We start from the raw sequence: 21,156 nt of genomic DNA, 5'->3' as shown, positions 1-21,156 counted from the left end.
GAGATGAGTGCACATTTGGAAATCACCTTTCTGCTTTCTTTTACAATGAATTTGACTACTCTAGGTACCTCATATAAATGGAGTCCTACAGTACAATCACCCCTCGATATCCCTGGGGCATTGTTTCCATAACCCACACCACTGCAGATACCAAAATCCATAGAAGCTCAAGCCCCTTATATAAAATGGCACAGTCTTTGCATGTAACCTATGCATCTCTGGATTACTTAAATACATACAGTGTCGTTGCTGCGTAAGTCATAGCGAGTATGCAGCAAGTTCAAGTTTTGCTTTGTGGAATTTTTTTTCCCTGGATATTTTCCATTTCCTGCTGGTTGAATCCGCAGATGTGGAACCTGCCAGGTATATAGAGTGCCACCTGTCTTTGTCTTTGTGATTGGCTTATTTTACTTAATGCAATGTCCTGAAATGCACCCCTCAGATGGTTTTTTGGTATTTTTTTTTTCAATCTGTGCCTAGTTTTTTCAACCTTTTGTAATGGTCTTTAGCATAGCAGACTTTTTGAATTTTGATGATGCCCAATTTATCTGTTTTTTTTTCTTCTATGAATTATGCTTTTAGTATCATGTCTAAGAACTCTGATCATGAAAGTTTCATGGTTTTACATTTTTGCATTTAGATTTCTGATTCCTGTTTAGTTCATTTTCTGAGGTCTCAGTCAATATTGAATTTTTTGCCTATACAAGTCCAATTGTTTTTGGCCTTGAGCTTGAGTGTATTATCTTGTGTTGCTTTTGATACTTTTGCATTTTCAGTAGTAGTAATATGAATAGGCAAACTTTTACAGCTGTTAAATGAAATATTTGACTTAAAAAAATGTTTGAGAAGAATTTGTAAGGACATTAATTTTGTCGTATAAAGCTGACAAAAATCAATACATTTTTGAACAGTATATTTGTAGATGTCTGAAGTATCTCTGATGAAACATATACTGGAAGGTTATAAGAGTGGTGCCTGTGGGTAGAGGGCTGGGTATGCAAAGTGGAGGGAAGTTATTCTCAATTTGTATTGTTTTGCATCTACTCAATTTTTGAAGCTCCCAAGGCAACATACACAGTAACAAATTCTTGGAGGGAAAAATACACTACCTTGATGAAAACTGATTGCCTTTCAGTGAAGTGACTTTCAGTAATTTGTTTAAACTGCTCTTTGTTTTCTAAGTTAATTTTATTACTGCCTATAAAAACTTGATGGCAATGGTTCTAAAACTTGAATTCCCTGTAAAAGTTACCTTAAAGTTCAACTTCTAAAATCAAGGAATAGAGTTTTAGTTGTACTGTGTGTTGGACAAATATTCACGTCTGAGATGATCCAAGTTAAGTAAATTTTCTGTTGTTTGCTACATCATCTTTGCTTTTATTTTTCAGTGCCAAACCCAAGTCAGAAATCCACGTATCAATGGCCACTCCAGTCACTGTGTCTATGGAGACCATGTCCAGTCAAAATAGTGATCAGCCCACCATTGCAGTCCCACCCACCACTCAGCAGCCTCCACCAGCCATTCCAACTATGATTGCAGCAGCTAGTCCCCCATCACAACCAGCGGTCGCCCTTCCAACCATTCCTGGAGCAGTTCCCATCACTCCACCCATCACTACCATTGCCGCTGCCCCTCCACCGTCAGCAGCCGTGGGTGGCAGTCTATCTTCTGTTTTGGGCCCTCCTGTACCAGAGATAAAAGTTAAAGAAGAAGTGGAACCAATGGACATCATGAGGCCAGTTTCTGGTAAGTTCATTTGTAGGATACTCTTTGCTGGCAATTGCTTCTTCCCCTTTTCTTACTCTCCTCAAGAGTCCAAACTCTTGTATGACCCTCAGTCTGGAAGCCTGACTCCTAGATTCCCATTTGAAATTTCCATTTCATTAGTTTTTAATAAATAGAAGAAAGCATCCTTTTCCAAACTTAAAACCATATTGCTGCCATTTTTGTAACTAATTTTATTCCTCACCCAAATCAATGAAAAGATTGTTTCCCCAAGAGTATTTTTAAACATAGCTTCTTGTATTAATTAAGGAAGTATTACCATATAAAGAGGATCACAATACTGTCAACTTAAAAAATAGTCATAATCTAAAAATTGAGATTTATGTTTTATTCAGTGGAAATTTTTAGGACTTTTAGCCTGGGAGACAGCATCTCAAGTGACCCTTAAAGAACTGCTATAAGGAGGCAGGGGGAGGAGTCGGGTTATATAGAAGTTTGCAGCACGGGACAGGTGGTCTGAACTGTGAAAATATTTTTGTGAATTGAAGAAAACCAGATATCTCAAGTTAAGGAATTTAGCGCTTTTCTATGTGTAGGAAGATCAGAGAGTCTGGGCTCACTGAAATCGTTCCTTTCATATGTATCTCAGCTCTCTCTGGCCAGGATCCTTCATTTTTCCTCAGTGCTCACCACAGGGAGTGGCTGCAGCCTGACGGCTGCCAAACCACAGATACAGTTCTCCTTCCTGGTTATCTTGGAGAGCTAGGTGAGTGTGACATCCTTGTTGATTGATAAGGCAGATGATACTCCATTTCTCAGTGTGATTATAGCTAAATGCTGATTAATTTATGGTTGATTACCTCCCAGTATGCTTTGCCTTTGTTTATGCAATAAAGTAAGATTTGCATTGTTAAAATTAGTCTCTTGATAAACATTTATGATTAGTAAAATCTCAAAAGTACCACTATCCCTTTTTGTTTTCTTCTCAACTCTAAACTTCCAGTTTGTAGAAAGGCAGGTCACTTGAGAGGCTTGCTTTCTGTTTGCTTGATTTTCTAGGCATTTGTTTGTTTGTTGGGTTCTTTGTTGTTTTGGGGCGGGTTTTTGGCTGTGACCCTTGGTTAGGCATACGAGATCTCTGTTGTGGCACTCAGGGTCTTCATTGTTGCCTGCCAGATCTTTCATTAAAGCACATGGCCTAGTTGCCCCGTGACATGTGGACTCTTAGCTCCTTGCCAAGGGAACCAAACCCATGTACCCTGCATTGGAAGGCAGGTTCTTAACCACTGGACCACCAGGGAAGTCCCTGTTTTCTGTTTTTTTCATAATTTATTGTGGAGTCTTATTTTTCCTGACTATAAAAGTAACATTCAGTGTATGAAATTTATGTAATACAGACAAAGCCAAAGTGAAAAGCAAGTCACTTTGTGCTGTAGTTACCTACTATTACCCTCTACCATTTCGACATGAAGGCCCCCACCTCCCATAACATTCGTTCAGTTAAGAGGCGTAGTCATACTGTGCCTACAGTTTGTAAATCTGCTGTGTATTTATTTGCTTATTTATTTTCATTTATAATGCCATGAAACATCCTATGGTAACACCCTATGATACTTCAGCACTTCTGTTGAAAGATGCTATGGGTCACCCCGGAGGGGAAATGAAATGCTGTTCATCTGCTCTGTCACCCTTCTAGACAGTTCCTCTTACCTTTCCATACTAGGAATCTGACCCTGGTTCTTCCTCAAATTGTAGGGCTCAGCACCAGCCTTGGTTCTGTCAGGCTTTTCACCAAGCACTTTGTACAGATCATGCACATCTCCCATCTTCTTGAAGATTACATTCTAGTAAGAGTTCAGTTCAGTCGCTCAGTCATGTCCAACTCTTTGCGATCCCACAGACTGCAGCAAACCAGGTGTCCCTGTCCATCACCAACTCCCGGAGTTTACTCAAACTCCTGTCCATCGAGTCAATGATGCCATCCAGCATCTCATTCTCTGTCGTCCCCTTCTCCTTCTGCCCTCAGTCTTTCCCAGATCAGGGTCTTCTCAAATGAATCAGCTCTCCGCATCAGGTGGCCTCAGCTTCAACATCAGTCCTTCCAATGAACACCCAGGACTGATCTCCTTTAGTGTGGACTGGTTGGATCTCCTTGCAGTCCAAGGGACTCTCAAGAGTCTTCTCCAACACCACAGTTCAGAAGCATCAATTCTTCTGCACTCAGCTTTCTTTACAGTCCAACTCTCACATCGATACATGACCACTGGAAAAACCATAGCCTTGACTAGACAGACCTGTGTTGGCAAAGTAATGTCTTTGCTTTTGAATATGCTATCTAGGTTGGTCATAACTTTGCTTCCAAGGAGCAAGCATCTTTTAATTTCATGGCTGCAATCACTATCCGCAGTTATTTTGGAGCCCAGAAAAATAAAGTCAGCCACTGTTTCCACTGTTTCCCCGTCTATCTGCCATGAAGTGATGGGACCAGATGCCATGATCTTAATTTTCTGAATGTTGAGCTTTAAGCCAACTTTTTCACTCTCTTCTTTCACTTTTACCAAGAGGCTCTTTAGTTCTTCTTCATTTTCTGCCATAAGGGTGATGTCATCTACATATCTGAGGTTATTGATATTTCTCCCGGCAATCTTGATTCCAGCTTGTGCTTCTTCCAGCCCAGCATTTCTCATGATGTACTCTGCATATAAGTTAAATAAGCAGGGTGACAATATACAGCCTTGACGTACTCCTTTTCCTATTTGGAACCAGTCTGTTGTTCCACATCCAGTTCTAACTATTGCTTCTGACCTGTATACAGGTTTCTCAAGAGGCAGATCAGGTGGTCTGGTATTCTCATCTCTTTCAGAATTTTCCACAGTTTATTGTGGTAAAAAGTAAAATAAAGGACAAAATGTAAGGGAAAGTTAGGGCTGGAGGTGTGATTTTTTTTTTAAGAGTTTTAAAGGGAAAGCTTTACTGAAGAAATGATCTTTGAGTAGAGACATTGAAGAGATGAAGTGCTGGCCATGAGAGTATCTGGAAAAAAAGCATTTCAGACTAAGAAAGCAGTAAATGTAAAAGCCTAAGATAGTAACGTGCCTCTTGTGCTCAACACATAGCACAGAGGCATTGACAGATGGAGCTGAGTAAGCGAGGGCAGTGGGAGAGAGAAGGCCAGAGATACGGGTCAGGACTGTGAGAGCTTAGGAGCCTCTGGAAGGACTTTAACTTTGCTGAGGGAGCTGGGAGCTATGAGAGGGTTCTGAGGAGAGGAGGAACTTGAGTTCACTTCTGTTTTTAATAGACCACTCTGGTTACTCTGTAGAAAAAAAGACTGGGAACAAGATTAGAATTAGGGAGATGTGTTTAGAGGCTACTGCTTTAACAGCAGGGACCAGTGAAGGTTTCAGCCAAGGAAGTAGCAGTACCAGTGGTGTGACGTGGTGAGAGTATAGATATTTTATTGAAGAACTGAGAGGATTTCTTTAAAGAGGGATATTGTGCATGAGGAACAGCATCAGAGGAAACTAAAGATTTGATCTTAGTAACTAGAAGCATAGGACTTCCCAGATGGCACAGTGGTGAAGAATCCACATGCCACTGCAGGAAGCGCAAGAGACACAGGTTCGATCCCTGGGTCAGGAAGATCCCCTGGAGTAGGAAATGGCACCCCACTCCAGTATTCTTGTGTGGAAAATTCCATGGTCAAAGGAGCCTGGCAGGCTGCAGTCCGTGGAGTCTCAAAAGAGTCAGACATGACTGAGAGACCGAGTACAAACACAAAACTGGAAACCCTCATTTTCAGTACAGCAGGGGGACTCCATTGTGTAGGGAGAGATTAGGAGTTAGTTTTTGCTCTGGTGAGTTTGAGTTAGACTTTCAAGTGGACATCAAGTAGTCTGATCTGTAAGCCTAGCTTTTAGAAGAAAATTAAGTTGCCGGTGTAAATTGGGGAGTTGCCATTATATGTATGAATTATGTTTAAAGCCATGAGTCTGGCTGGGTAATGGATAGAATCATCTGAGGAATGAGTGCTGATAAGAAACAGAAGTAGTTGTAAATTGAGCCCTGGGGCACTGCACCGTTTTCAGAAGGGAGAGGAGTCCAAAACCAGCAAAGAAGACTAAATGGACAGGCTGGAGTGATAGGAATAAAACGTGGAGTGTGTGATGTCCTGGAAAGCCAGGACAAGGGTTGCAGCTGCTGAGAGATAGAGTAAGGTAAGCACTGAGCAGCAACCATTGGGTATAACAACATGAAGGTCATGCAGATCTTGAGAAGAGCATTTGCCATGTAATCATATTGGGTCACAGCATGGTGGGGTGTGGGTTCAGGAGAAAGCTGGGAGATAACTGTGAGAGACATTGAGTATAAACAGCACTTGAGGGACTTGTTATAAAGCACCAGAAAAAGGAAGGCCAATAACTGAAGGGAAATGATGCCAAGTTTTCTTTTTGGCTACACTGGGTCTTCGTTGCTGCACGTGGGCTTTCTCTGGTTGCTGTTCTTCCTTATGGTGCCCAGACTTCTCACTGTGGTGGTTTCTCTTGTGGAGCACAGGCTCTAAGCGTGTATGCTTCAGTAGTTGTGGCACGTGGGATTTTCCCAGACCAGGGATCGAATTCATGTCCCCTGCATTGGCAGGTGGATTCTTAACCACTGGGCCGCCAGGGAAGCCCCAAAGTTATTTTTAAGACAGGACAAATAAGTTTTGTATGTTAATGGGAATGAGCCAATAAAGAGGAAAGAACTGATGATGCAGGAAAAAGATGAATTCTTGCGGCGATGTCTGAGGAGATGAGAGTGGGTGGGACCTACCTTGAATGTGAAGGAATCTGCCTTTCCTGAAAGCACAGAGAGAGAAAGGAAGTGCCTGGTCACCGTGCAAGTGAGTGGGTATATGTGGTGGGAATTTATGGACGTTTCCTTCTGATGATTTCTGTGTTTTTCTGTCAAATAGAAAGCATAGGCATTAGCTGAGGGAAAGGGCAGTATGGGAAGTGTGGAGGGCAAATGGACTTGGCAGATGCAGGAGGATCTTCCAGCAGCAGTGCCGGCCTGCTGTCAGGAGGCCTGTTTGCATTGCTGTGTGTTTTCCTCTGGCTGCCCTCAGCTGCATAGTTGTAGACTTAGTTGGAGAGTTGGGTTTAACCTGCTGTGCTTTTTGTTCAGTGAGTGCAGTATAGCATGAGAAGGGACAGTAAGTGAATAAATAAAATTGATAGGAGAGCTAAAACCCAATGATCAGAAAGAGAAGATATTAGAGGGATGAATGACAGCAAAAAAACTACTGTGGTTAATGGAAAATAGTTCTTAATGGTGTATAAGAATTGTTGGAGGTGAGTTGCTAAGAGAAATGACCTGGAAAGAGAGTTGCTTTTGACTGGAAAGTCAGATGTTAGAGATTGAGATTAGATGACAGAGTTGAGGCTGTGACTGTTGGGAATGGATGGCTGAGGAATGGTAGAAGGAAAGGACGGACCAAGGATACAGTAGAAGAGTTGAGGTGAGCTTTTATCATGAATTGCAAGTCACCAGATAGATGACCCATACAAGCCCAAACAAACGCTGTTGGCTTTGTGCTTAGCATGCTCTTTGTCTGGAGGCACTGGACTGGCTGTGCTCTGAAGCCACACCGCCTCTCTCACCACCCAGCTCTCCATCACTCTCTGTGCGGTGTGTGCCGCATTTCCCATCATTAAGTTGAGGGGCAATACTGTCCGCTTACCCAGATTATTATTGAAGCCTATATGAGGTGATGGGTTATCTCCTAGAAATTACTGTTGAAAGACTTGAAAAATAGTGGCTTGAACATGTAAGTTTTTATTGTTTCTCTTGAAGTGAATCCTGGGGCAGACAGTCCAGCCATGTTATGTGGATTCCATAAAATCTTTAGGGATCCAGCCTTCTACCACCCCTAGAATTTGACCCTAATGCTCTTGACTCAAGATAGCTGCTGGAACTCTAGCTATCCCATCTGAGTTCCAGGGTCACAGGAAGAAGACATGGAGTGGGTAAAGCCTTTGTTCTTTTAAGGAAAGTTCTTAAAATTTCTGCAAAGCACTAGAATTTTAATTTCAAATAGCCATACCATACCGTAAGAGAAACTAGTAAATATAGTCTTTCAGCTGAGTGGCAGTGTGCCCATTTCAGGGTGAGGAGCACCTTGTACCTTAAGGGAGATGAAGGTGTGAGGCGTCAGAGAGCAGCAGGCAACCTCTGCCGCAGTTAGCGTGCTTTAGCAGCGTCCTGGGCACGTGTAGATATTGGCTGTCTTTTCTGTCTTTGTTAACGCTCTCTCTGATGGAAGTCAGCTGACACTCTCCACCGTGTTTGGGTTCTCATACACGTGCACCCTGTTTCCTATGACAGCAGTTCCTCCTCTGGCTACCAACACCGTGTCTCCGTCTCTTGCATTGCTGGCTAACAACCTGTCCATGCCTACAAGTGACTTACCCCCTGGTGCTTCGCCAAGGAAAAAGCCTCGGAAGCAGCAGCATGTGATTTCAACAGAAGAAGGGGATATGATGGAGACAAACAGCACTGATGACGAGAAGTCCACTGCCAAGAGTCTTCTGGTGAAGGCAGAGAAGCGCAAGTCTCCTCCCAAGGAGTATATTGGTAATGCTCACTTGAGTTAACTTTGGTCATGGAAAGCTTCCCACTTAAGCTAGGAGTTTATCCCTGAGGCTGTTTACAGTAACTATTTCACTTACAGCTCATCTGCAGAAATTGTACCAGGAAATATTGTTGCAAATATATAGTAAGCTATATAATGTTTTCTTTTTCTTCTGGTTTAAATAGATGAAGAAGGTGTAAGGTATGTCCCAGTGCGTCCAAGACCTCCCATTACTTTGCTCCGTCACTATCGGAACCCCTGGAAAGCTGCTTACCACCACTTTCAGCGGTACAGTGATGTCCGGGTCAAAGGTCAGTTTTGCCAGAAATGGTTAGTGTTGACTCATGCAGTTGGTTTTTCATTCAGCTGTGTTAAAGTCACAGTAGAATGAAAAGACAGAATCACAGTTTTCCAGCTTCAAAAAGAACCCCGTCAGTTTTGTTATAAATTTATTGTTTACTCTTAAGCATAATATACAGTTGAGCATAAAATTTGGAGAATTATCCTTTGCTGTAGAAAGCTATATGTACTTTACTGAGAACACAGTCTAATGAATAAGACTACTGTGTTGCCACTCCCCAGGTAGTGACAGATGACCTCCTTAGCCCCTAAAGTAGTTGAGGAGGAGCTATACTAGATTGTTATGGGACATAGACCACAGTAGTCCCGGGCTGCTCAGATGTACATTCAGCATAAGCCCTAGAAAGTGTATTTTCCAAAAGGCCTTTTGTTTAACATATGTGAAACAAAAGATCTTTTGTTCAACATTTGTTCAAACATATGTGGGATGATCTAGTGTGAGCACACAGTAAATGTTTTTGTGGTTGTTGAACTTGAGAATAACATTCTAATAAACACACTTACAGTGAAAATGGATGATAGCAGTTTGCTTGAATCTGCAAATATTTCTGTGGATAGACTTTAAGTGTTATTAGTCTCAAATATAATCATTGCATAGAGAAGTGTGAGTTTTCAGAGAATTTGCCATATTTCCTATTCCCTCAAATAAATTGTATTTAGAAGCTTCTCTGAGGGTTCCCTTGAAGCCTCAAGATGAGTCCAAGTTAGATGGTGCAGACTAAAGCCCATGAGCAGGAGTGAAGATCCTGACAGTTCAGTCTCTGAATGGGAGCACAGAGGTGGCTGCACTGCCCTGCTTTTCTTCCTCGTGAGTGTACCCTGAGTTTAGAAAAGAGGGTGAGACTTCCAAAGAGAAATCAGAGGCTGTGGGCCTTTGGTGAAAGTAGGATATGAGCCACCAAACATTTCTTCACACCACAGAATTCCATATTGTAGCAGGAAAATATTTACAGTTTCCCTAGTAACATTTTAAGGCTTATAAGAAAATACCTATTGCTTATTGGAATTCACTCTTCATAAGCTATCTCAAGGTAATTTGACAGCTGAAAATATTGATGATTCCTAAATCTGCTGTTCAAATATGTATGTATTAATCACTTTGTGCCAAGTCTCTTGACTATTAAACTTTAATTGAACTGTTTTGCCTAAGCTGTAAAGTCATATTCGTATAAACAAGTAAAGACAGAATACTGAAAACAGGTAATTCACTTGAAGAAAAGGAAAAAAAGAAATGGCAAGAAGCACAGGAAGCAAACAGAAAACAAATAATAACCTGGCAGACTTAGCCTTACATATCAGTAATTATCTTAAGTGTAAATAATCTAACATATCAATTAACACACAGATTGGCAGAGAGAATGAAAAAAAGATGCAACCATACTCTGTCCGTAAGAAGCTTCAGATACAGTGTATCATAGAGTGACAGTAAAAGGATGGAAGACCAAACGTTGCAAACGTTGATTTTAAAAGAGTGGTTATATTAATATCAAATAAAATAGACTTCAGAGGAAAGAAAATTACCAGAAATGAAGAAAGGCATTACATACTGATTTAAAAAATAGTCAGCAAAACCCAAGAGCTTCAGAAATATGAAGCAAAAACAGCTGAAAGAAATAGTAGGCAAATATGTGGTTATAGTTAGAACATCAACATACTCGTCTCAGCAATTGATAGAAGCACTTGATAGAGAATCAGCAAGAATATGCAAGAAGTGAATACCACAAACCAACATTTAGTAGACATTTATAGGACACTTGAACTGCAGCAGAATACATATTCTCTCAAGATGCACATAGACCTTATTTAGGATCATGCTGCTGCTGCCGCTGCTAAGTCACTTCAGTCGTGTCCGACTCTGTGCGACCCCAGAGACGGCATCCCACCAGGCCCCGCCATCCCTGGGATTCTCCAGGCAAGAACACCGGAGTGAGTTGCCATTTCCTTCTCCAATGCATGAAAGTGAAAAGTGAAAATGAAGTCACTCAGTCATGTACGACTCTTTGGGACCCCATGGACTGCAGCCCACCAGGCTCCTCCATCCATGGGATTTTCCAGGCAAGAGTACTGGAGTGGGGTGCCACTGCCTTCTCCATTTAGGATCATAAACCTCAACAATTTGGAGAGAGTTGAAATCATGTAGAGCATCTTCAGAGAAGGCAGTGGCACCCCACTCCAGTACTCTTGCCTGGAAAATCCCATGGATGGAGGAGCCTGGTAGGCTGCAGTCCATGCGGTTGTGAAAAGTCGGACAGGACTGAGTGACTTTACTTTCACTTTTCACTTTCATGCATTGGAGAAGGAAATGGCAACCCACTCTGGTGTTCTTGCCTGGAGAATCCCAGGGACGGCAGAGCCTAGTGGGCTGCCATCTATGGGGTTGCCCAGAGTCAGACACGACTGAAGCAACTTGGCAGCAGCAGCAGCAGAGTATCTTCATTGGCCATGATAGACTCAAACTAGAAACCAATAACAGATAACAGAAAAACCTTCAACCCATGGGAATTAAACATGGGGATGGCCGTGGTTCACTATAGGGACAAAGATACTGGCGGCAGCAGTTCTGGGGAGTACTCATTGGGATAGCCCTCCCAGAAGCTGCCATTAGCTACCCCCAGCAACCTCTAGGCTCCAGTGCTGGAATGCCTCAAGCCAGATAACCAACAGGGCAGGAACACAGCTCCACCCACCAGCTCATGCTTGTGCTAAGTCATTTCAGTCCTGTCTGTGATCTGATGGAGTATAGCCCTCCAAGCTCTTCTGTCCATGGGATTCTCAAGGCAAGAATGCTAAATTTGGTTGCCATTTCCTACTCCAGAGGATCTTCCTGACCCAGGAATCAAACCTGACTGTCTTGCATCTTCTGCATTGGCAGGCAGGTTCTTTACCACTAGTGCCAACCAGCAGACAGCTTAAGTCTCTGAGCACTGCCCTGACCACCAGAGAGACAGAACCCAGCTCCACCCACCCCTTGGCAGGAACCAGGCCCTCCCATTAGGAAATCTGCACAAACCTCTTAGCCTCATCCACCAGCAAGCACATAGCAGAAGCAACAACCACAGTACTGCAGCCTGCAGAATGGAAACCACAATCACAGGAAGCTAGACAAAATGAGACAGCAGAGGGACATGTCCCAGACGGAGGAACAAGATAAAACCCCAGAACAACCAAGTGAAGTGGAGACAGGCAGCCTACCAGAAAAAGAGTTTGAAATAATGATAGTAAAGAAGATCCAGCACAGAAAAAATATAGAGGCATAGATTAAGAAGATACAAGAGATGTTTTACAAAGACCTAGAAGAACTAAAGAACAAAGATGAACAACACAGTAACTAAAATGAAAACTACACTAGAAGGAATCAATAGCAGAATAACTGAAGCAGGAAAACATATGAGTGATCTAGAAGACAGAACGGTGGGAATCACTGCCGTAAAACAGGAGAAAGAAAACCAAGTGAAGAGAAATTAAAACAATCTGAGAGAGCTCAAGACAACATTAAATGTACCAACACTCACATTAGAGGGGTCCCAGAAGAGAGAGGGAAAGGACCTGAGAAGATACTTGAAGACATAATAGCTGAGAACTGCCCTAACATGGGAAGGGAAATAGTCACCCAACTCCAGAAAGCAGAGTCCCAGGCAAGAAAAACCCAAGGAGGAACACACCAAGACATAGTAATTTTTGTCAAAAAGACAAAAATAAAACATTAAAAGCAACAAGGGGAAAACAACAGGTAACATACATGGGAATTCCCATAAAGTTATCAGCTGATTTCTCAGCAGAAACTTTGCAGGCCAGAAGGGAATGGTGCAATATATTTAAAGTGTAGGAGGAAAGAACCTACAACCAAGAATACTCTACCCAGCAAGGCTTTCATTCAGATTCAATGGAGAAATCAAAAGCTTTACATACAGGTAAAGGCTGAGAAAATTCAGCACCACCAGACTAGCTTTGCAACGAATTCTAAAGGAACTTCTCTAAGTGGAAAAGACCACAACTAAAAATAAGGAAATTGCTAATGGAAAAGTTCACTGGCAAAGGCAAATGTACAATAAAGGTAGGAAATCACATCCACACAAATATTATATCACAACCAGCAGTTGTGAGGAGACCACAAATACAGGATATTGGAAATGCATTTGAAATTTACAAACCAGCAGCTTATTAACAATCTTGTCTGTATATAGACTGCTGTATCAAAACCTCAGGATAACCACAAAGTCGACAGTAGATACACGCTTAGAAGAGGGATCCAAACACAACGCTAAAGTTAGTCACTAAATGACAAGAGAACAAAAGAAGACCTGCGAGAAGACCTGTGAAGAAAAAAGACTAGGAAAACAATCCAAAACAACAAAGTGGCAGTAAGAACATACATATCAATGATTACCTTAAATGTAAACGGGTTAAATGCTTCAACCAAAAGACGTAGACTGGTGAATGGATACAAAAACAAGGCCCCTGAGTTTGCTGTCTGTAAGAGAACCACTTCAGATCTAGGGACACATACAGACTGAAAGTGAAAGAATGGAAAAAGGTATTCTGTGCAAATGGAAATCAAAAGAAAGCTGGAGTACCAGTACTCATACCAGGCAAAATTAGACTTACAGAAAACAAAGGACACTACATAATCATCAAAGGATCAATCCAAGAAGGTGTAACAATTGTAAATGATACATGCACCCGACATAGAACACCTCAATATATAAGGCAAATACTAACAGCCATAAAGGGAGAAATTGACAGGAACACAATAATAGTGGGAGACTTTAACACTCATCTTTCATCAATGGACAGATCATCCAGACAAAATCAATAAGGAAATACAGTATTAGAAATACTAATAATGCCACATGCTGCTGAGGATGTAGAGAAACTAAATTTCTTATACATTCCTTTGAGCATTTTGATTGTTACCCCACTGCCTTCTAGACGCCACTGATTCTCCTGAGAAGTCAGCTGTTGATTTTAATGGGATTATATTGTAAGTGATGCATCATGTTTTATCTTACTTCTTTGAAGATATTTTTAGCTTTGACTTTCAACATTTTTACTTTGATACATCTGTATGCATGTATCTTCTTTGGAGTTAGCCTTGAGCTTCCTGATATATACATTACTGTTTTTCAGTAAATGTGAGAAATCTTAAGTCATTTTTTCTTTGAATATTTCTTCTCCTTTATCTCTTTTCCTTTTGGTACCCCATTATACATGCATTGGTGCTCTTCAGTTCAGTTCAGTTCAGTCACGCAGTCGTGTCTGACTCTTTGCGACCCCATGAATCGCAGCACGCCAGGCCTCCCTGTCCATCACCAACTCCCGGAGTTCACTCAAACTCACGTCTATCCAGTCAGTGATGCCATACAGCTATCTCATCCTCTGTCGTCCCCTTCTCTTGCCCCCAATCCCTCCCAGCATCAGAGTCTTTTCCAATGAGTCGACTCTTCGCATGAGGTGAGGTGGCCAAAGTACTGGAGTTTCAGCTTCAGCATCATTCCCTCCAAAGAAATCCCAGGGCTCATCTCCTTCAGAATGGACTGGTTGGATCTCCTTGCAGTCCAAGGGACTCTCAAGATTCTTCTCCAACACCACAGTTCAAAAGCATCAGTTCTTCAGCGCTCAGCCTTCTTCACAGTCCAACTCTCACATCCATACATGACCACAGGAAAAACCATAGCCTTGACTAGACAGACCTTTGTTGGCAAAGTAAAGTCTCTGCTTTTGAATATGCTATCTAGGTTGGTCATAGCTTTCCTTCCAAGGAGTAAGCGTCTTTTAATTTCATGGCTGCAGTCACCATCTGCAGTGATTTGGGAGCCCAAAAAAATAAAGTCTGACACTGTTTCCACTGTTTCCCCATCTATTTCCCATGAAGTGATGGGACCAGATGCCATGATCTTCGTTTTCTGAATGTTGAGCTTTAAGCCAACTTTTTCACTCTCCACTTTCACTTTCATCAAAAGGCTTTTTAGTTCTTCTTCACTTTCTGCCATAAGGGTGGTGTCATCTTCATATCTCAGGTTATTGATATTTCTCCTGGGAATCTTGATTCCAGCTTGTGCTTCTTCCAGCCCAGCGTTTCTCATGATGTACTCTGCATAGAAGTTAAATAAGCAGGGTGACAATATACAGCCTTGATGTACTCCTTTTCCTATTTGGAACCAGTCTGTTGGTGCTCTTAACGGTGTACAATTTCTGTCTCTATGTTGATACTCTGTTTAATGTGACATGATTATCATCCCTTCTTTTACTTCTTCACTCATACTTTCTTTTCATTCTATGAATTTATTCATAATGGCTACTTTGAAATCTTTTAAATATGACATCTGGTCACTCTTATCGAGCATTTTCTGCTGCCTATTTCTTTTTCCCCATGTATGGGTCATACTTCCCTGTTTGTTTGAATGCCTCATAATTTTTGTTGGAAACTGGACGTTTTAGATAATGTAGCGACTCCAGGTACTGGTCTCGCTGCCTCCTCAAAGACCCGCTATAGTTATTTGCGTTTTTAGCTGTTTAGTGACTGGCTGGATTCTTTTAGTGAAGTCTGATCAGCTCCACCCCACCAGCACCACCAAGTGGTAAGCCTCTGATGTTACTCCTTGGGGAGACAGAGCTTTGAGTATACCCACAGCCACCGTGGGAGGACAGTGGCATGGGCAGGCTTCTCTCCTCCTGTTCCCCTGACCACGTTCAACTGATAAACCCCACTTATTGCTTGCCATTTGATCTATTAAGAACACAGTGCTGGAATTTGCCCTTAAACACAAATTCCTCTGCAAACTAATCCAGTCATATTGTAGCTCCTTGCCAGAATGGTTTCTGAGGTCAGTGTTTGATAATCATTCTGACCCCAAGGAGAGCTCCTGCCAGCTCTCTTGCTCTTTGTTCTCTCCTGCAAATGGGTCAGCCCACAGTCTAGGCTGTGTCTTCACTGTGTCTGCACATTTCCTCCCACTTGCCTTATCTACACCCTCCACTGCTCATGGGAGCACCTTTAGGTTTGAACTTCACACTCTGTTGAAATTGGAGCCAGCTCCTTTGGGAAGAGATTAGAAGCTTCCTGTTTTATGGCCTGTTTGTTTCTCCAGGCAGAATCTCTGAGCCTAGGGTTCTGGAGGTGGGGGTGGGCCAATGGCAACTTAGCAGGTGAGTGCTCGTTGGAGGGGAGATGGGGAGCAGCCTGTCTTCCACGTGGCCTGCCTCTCCTAGGGTGATGCACCACTTCACAAGCCAGGAGAAGGGCTCCTGGGCCCCAGTGTTCTCAGCTCACCTTGCCTAAGGTACAGTCTCCCTTCTACAAGTGGGGATTAAGCAAAAGAAGGGAACCCCCACATGTCGACTAGACTCAGGACCTGAGACTTAGCCTCAGCAACAGGGAGCAGGATGGGAAATGCCCTGTTCCTTTTGGGAACTGGGGAAGAGGGAACCCTGTGCTTGGGGCTATAGCAATCTGGAACAGAGTCTCCACCTTCCAAGCTAGAGGGAGGAGATAGGGATCAGTCTTGGTTCAAATGCCACAGACCTACTGGTCTTTCACCTTTTAGTAGATTTGTTTGAATAGATGTTTCTGCCTTGCTGTTTGCCCTTAGGACCTTTTTCCAGAGGTTTAAAGGGTTTTTTTTAATTTCTCCAGTTCCACTGGGGAAGCTGCTTAGCAGAACATTGTCGTATTGCAATTCAGCTGTCTTTTATACATTACTGAGCTACCCTGGAAAACAGTTTGGCAGTTTCATAAAAACTAAACATACACTTACCATATAACCTGACAGTTGCCCTCCTGGGCATTTATCCCAGAAAAATGAAAACCCTCTGTCCACACAGAAATCTGGATAGAGGTGTTCATAGCAGCATCTCTGGTATTAGCCAAGAGCTGGAAACAACACAGATGGTATCAAACAGTTAAACAAACGAGCCGTTGACTCTTGTCAGCAATGGACAGGAAAGAACTATTGATTATGCAGCAGCTTAGGCATTGTGCTTAGGCTTACGGGGAAATCAATTTTCAAAACATGCACCCTCTCCCTTCCCCGGAAAAAAGACACATACCGTGCGACTCTGTTTATATAATCTCAGAGTGACAAAGTTATACACATAGAGAAGAAATGAGTGGATCAAGGGTTAATCGTAAGCAAGGGGTGGTGTGACCATGAAGGTGTGGCACAGGAGGTCTCTTGTGGTGGTGAGTAGCTCTAAACCTCGATTGACATAGCAGTTACATAAATTTACATGTGATATATGACATATACTCACTTTACATCAGTGGCAATTTCCTGGGTGTGATAACTGTACTGCAGTTACTAAGATGTAAACAGTGAGGGAAAACTGGGTAAAGGGGAATACTGGACCTCTCGTTACTATCTTTTTTCCCCAACAAAAGCTTTAGTGAGCTATAATTCATGTAGCATGCAATTAACCTATTAAAATGTACAATTCAGTGATTCTTAGTGTATTCACAAAGTTGCGTGTTTATCTCTACATTTAATTTTAAAACATTTTCATTAGCCCAACAAGTACAACCCTTAACTATTAGTACAACCCTTAGCTGTCATCACCAGTCCTGCCGTCTTCACTCCTCCCTACACCCAACCCTAGGAACCTCTTTTATCTACTTGCCATCTCTTTAAATTTCCCGTTGCTGGACATTTCCTATGAACAGAATCATATACCATGCAGTCTTCTGTGACAGGTTTATTTCACTTAATTTAATGTTTTCAAGAGTCATCCGTATGGTATGTATCAGGACTTCAGTCAATTTTCCTGCCAAATAATACTCTTATTTTATGGATGTATACCACATACTATTTATCCATTCATCACTCAGTAGGCATTTGGGTTGTTTCCACTTTTTGATCATGAATACTGTTCCTATGGTCATTTGTGTCTACATTTTTGTGGGAACATTTGTTTTCATTTCTCTTGTACATACACCTAAGAATGGAATTTCTGGGCTGTTTGGTAACTATGTTTAACATTCTAGGAACTCTGAGAGTATTTTCCAAAGCAAATACATTTTACTTTCCCACCAGGAATGCATACGACTTCTGATTTTTCCACATCCTCACCAACACTTACTCTTTTTTTATTATTATTATGGCATCTTAAGGGGTTTGAAATGGTACTTACTGCAGTTTTTATTTGCATTTCCCTAACGCCTAATGACGGAGAAGGCGATGGCACCCCACTCCAGTACTCTTGTCTGGAAAATCCATGGACGGAGGAGCCTGATAGGCTGCAGTCCATGGGGTCGCTAAGAGTCGGGCATGACTGAGCGACTTCACTTTCACTTTTCACTTTCATGCATTGAAACAGGAAATGGCAACCCACTCCAGTGTTCTTGCCTGGAGAATCCCACGGACCGGGAAGCCTGGTGGGCTGCCGTCTGTGGGGTCGCACAGAGTCGGACACAACTGAAGTGACTTAGCATCAGCAGCAGCAATGCCTCATGATGTTGAATATCTTCATGTTTGTTGGCAATTTGTATATGTTTTTTGGAAAAATGTGTGTTTAGATATTTTGTCCTTTTTAATTCATTTGTCTTTATTGTTGAGTGGTAAGAATTCTTCCTATGTTCTAAATACAGGTCTCTTACCAGATATATCTCTATACTATCTTTGCAGCTTCTGTGAATCTAATTATTTTGAGCTGAAAAGTTTTTTTGTAATGCTCGTAACAACAGACACAAGACCATGTAAAACTGATGAAAGCTGAAGAGAGTCAGTGGACTTTGTCAGTAGCATGGTTGTGATGTTACACTGCGGTTTTGCCAGATACTACCACTGAGGGAAACCAGATAAAGAATACATAGGACCTCTCTGTATTATTTCTTACAATTGCATATGAATCAATAATTATCTCAAAAAGTTTAAGATTTTTAAATTACTTTCTTGCTAATCTTTGCCTACCAGATAAGTTTGGGGGTTTTATGTTGTTGTTAATTATTCTAGGAAGTAAAGTTGATCAGTTTTAGGTTCACAGCAGAATTGAACGGGAGGTAAAGAGATGTCCCGTGTCTGCCCCCCATCCCCTGTCCCCACACACGCACAGCCTCCCTCACTCTCAGCGTCCCTCACCGCAGTGGCACATTTGGTGAGCCTACACTGAAATAATCATCACCCGGAGCTTATCATTTACATTAAGATTCAGTCTTGGTCTTATGCATTTGACAAATATATAGATAGGATTTTGTCAAGATTAATTTTTTAGGGACTTCCCTGGTGGACCAGCGGTCAAGAATCTACCTTCCAATGCAGGGGATGAGGGTTCAGTCCCTAGTGGGGAACTGAGATCCCACATAGCACGATAGCCGAGCCCACGCATTCTAGAGCCCATGCTCTGCGACTAGAGAAAGTCTGAGTGCCACAGCAAAGATCCAGTGCAGCCAAAATTTTAAACAGAAAAAAATATTGATTTTTTCAATAAGGTAATTTTTTTAAAAATAGTTTGTGATTATCCATGTAATGTGTAAATCCATTTTAAGTCCTGGTGAGCAGTAATGTTAAAACTTCACAGATACGTCTAAACTCACCTCTGACAGGTGCCCCTCAGTCCTAGTTTGTCTTTCCCCAGTCTAAATGATAAAGTTCATATTTATTTTACTACAGTGCTGATTTGTGGACTTTTCCACCTGAATTTAAATGTTACTCAAGTTGGAGTCCTATGATTTCTTCCAAGATCTAGATAACACCACAGAGCTTTTAAGCTTAATGCCCAGACTCTCCACATGCTTGGAGACATCAGGCATGAGCAAGGCTCCAACCCACTAAAAACTGTTTCCCTCACTTAAAACCTTAGAGTAGTAGCTTACTCTCTTTTGAACTCATTAGATTAGCAAAGTAAGTCTTATTTTGCTGGAGTGAACCAAAAGAGCTTTTATTGATATTGTGACTTACATTCTCAGTGACTTTTATTTATTTTTTTTTTTATGGTTCCAGAGGAGAAGAAAGCTATGCTGCAGGAAATAGCTAATCAGAAAGGAGTATCGTGTCGTGCTCAAGGCTGGAAGGTTCACCTCTGTGCAGCCCAGTTGCTACAGCTGGTAGGTGGCACTCTAGCAGTTGTTAGTCCTGCTGAGGACATCTGAGTTCATAGAGCATTTTCTTTAGGGGTGATTGTGAAGCGTTCCCAGTTAACATGGATCATGGTGGAGTTTTTATGTGTGCAAGACCTACAGTTAAGGTTCATATTATGTGTTGCTGTGACATCTGAAACAGAGGGGGCCTGTCAACCCGTTCTGACTGCTCCTCACTGTGGGAGTAAGGCATATTAGCACTTCTCCCTAAGCAGTGGGCTTCAGTTCTCCTCCAGCTCGAGACACTCAGATAAGCCAGTGATGTCCTCCTGGGGGGCACCAGGGGGCGCCACGTACTCTTGCACTACGGAGCCTGCCTCCTGCAGCCCCTACCTGTTCCCTCTTGCTCTCTCTGTCATGGAGGGCACCCCCCTGTGGTTCAGCATGACATGCAGTGTCCTCCTCCCCTGGGCCGCGAGCATACTGAAGAGTAAACTGCTGTTGATCTCATCTGTCCAGTGCGCTCTGTGTTCAGCCCTTTCCATAACCCCTGGGCAAGACTCCTTCCTTCAGCAAGGTAAAGAGGAGCCGAGCAAAATAATCTCACGAAGTCTTTCTGTCTTTGGAGTAGCCATGATCTGAAGAACATGGTCTTTTTTTTTTTTTAAGTAGTGCCATGGCTAGGTTTAAATTTAGCATAAAAGCATATTTTTATGGAACTTATGGACATGTTTTTCAGAGAAATTGGGAATTTAGGGGAGAATTTAAAAGCCATCCTTGGACTTCCGTGGTGGTGCAGTGGTTAAGACTCTGAGCTTCCACTGCAAGGAGGTCAGGTTGGATATATTAGGGAACTAAGATCCCACGTGCTGCGTGGTGCAGCCAAAAAAAGAGTTATCCTAGAAGATACTCTGAATTATGGCCAATTGTGATGTAAATTGTTGATTAACTTTCCTTACTGTACTGTATCTTAGTCATTGGGAGAAATGATTTTATAACCCAGACAGACCTGATACCAGTTTACACAGGTGATTCAAGGTGGGTTTTTTGCCTGCGTTTGATGAAGAAAAGTATTTCTGAGGTCATGATTCCCTCCTTCTTGTTTGTTGCAGACAAATCTAGAACATGATGTTTATGAAAGACTCACCAACCTGCAGGAAGGGATTATCCCAAAGAAAAAAGCAGCAACTGATGATGATTTACACCGAATAAATGAACTAATACAGGTTTGAAGGAGCCCTTTCCCTCCCCTTATTTCTCCCTTCCCCTCTCTCCACTAATATCTTTGGTAAAAACCGATTATTTTCTTCAGCCTGCATTATCCAGAAACAGTAAAGTGTTTTTTTCCTATGTGAAAGCCTCAAAATGGCTCAGTTCAAAGGTGGGAAGCTCTTTAAAAGCCACGCTGTCTTGAAGATTGCTGATGGATGGTGTCATGTCTTTTGT

The 21,156-nt window shown here is 42.1% G+C and overlaps 1 protein-coding gene across 1 annotated transcript in view; it reads left to right on the top strand.

The window, feature by feature from the left end:
• The window catches only part of SAP130 (Sin3A associated protein 130), a 99,956-nt gene that overhangs the window by 55,841 nt on the left and 22,959 nt on the right, over nucleotides 1-21,156 (top strand). The window contains 5 exon segments of the mRNA XM_070359927.1: nucleotides 1,389-1,747; nucleotides 8,096-8,344; nucleotides 8,528-8,653; nucleotides 19,634-19,737; nucleotides 20,823-20,936. Coding sequence (XP_070216028.1) covers nucleotides 1,389-1,747; nucleotides 8,096-8,344; nucleotides 8,528-8,653; nucleotides 19,634-19,737; nucleotides 20,823-20,936 — 952 coding nt within the window.

Source organism: Bos mutus, chromosome 2 (genome assembly GCF_027580195.1).
Source record: "Bos mutus isolate GX-2022 chromosome 2, NWIPB_WYAK_1.1, whole genome shotgun sequence".
NCBI lineage: Eukaryota > Metazoa > Chordata > Mammalia > Artiodactyla > Bovidae > Bos > Bos mutus.
This window is presented reverse-complemented; position numbering and strand designations above follow the sequence as displayed.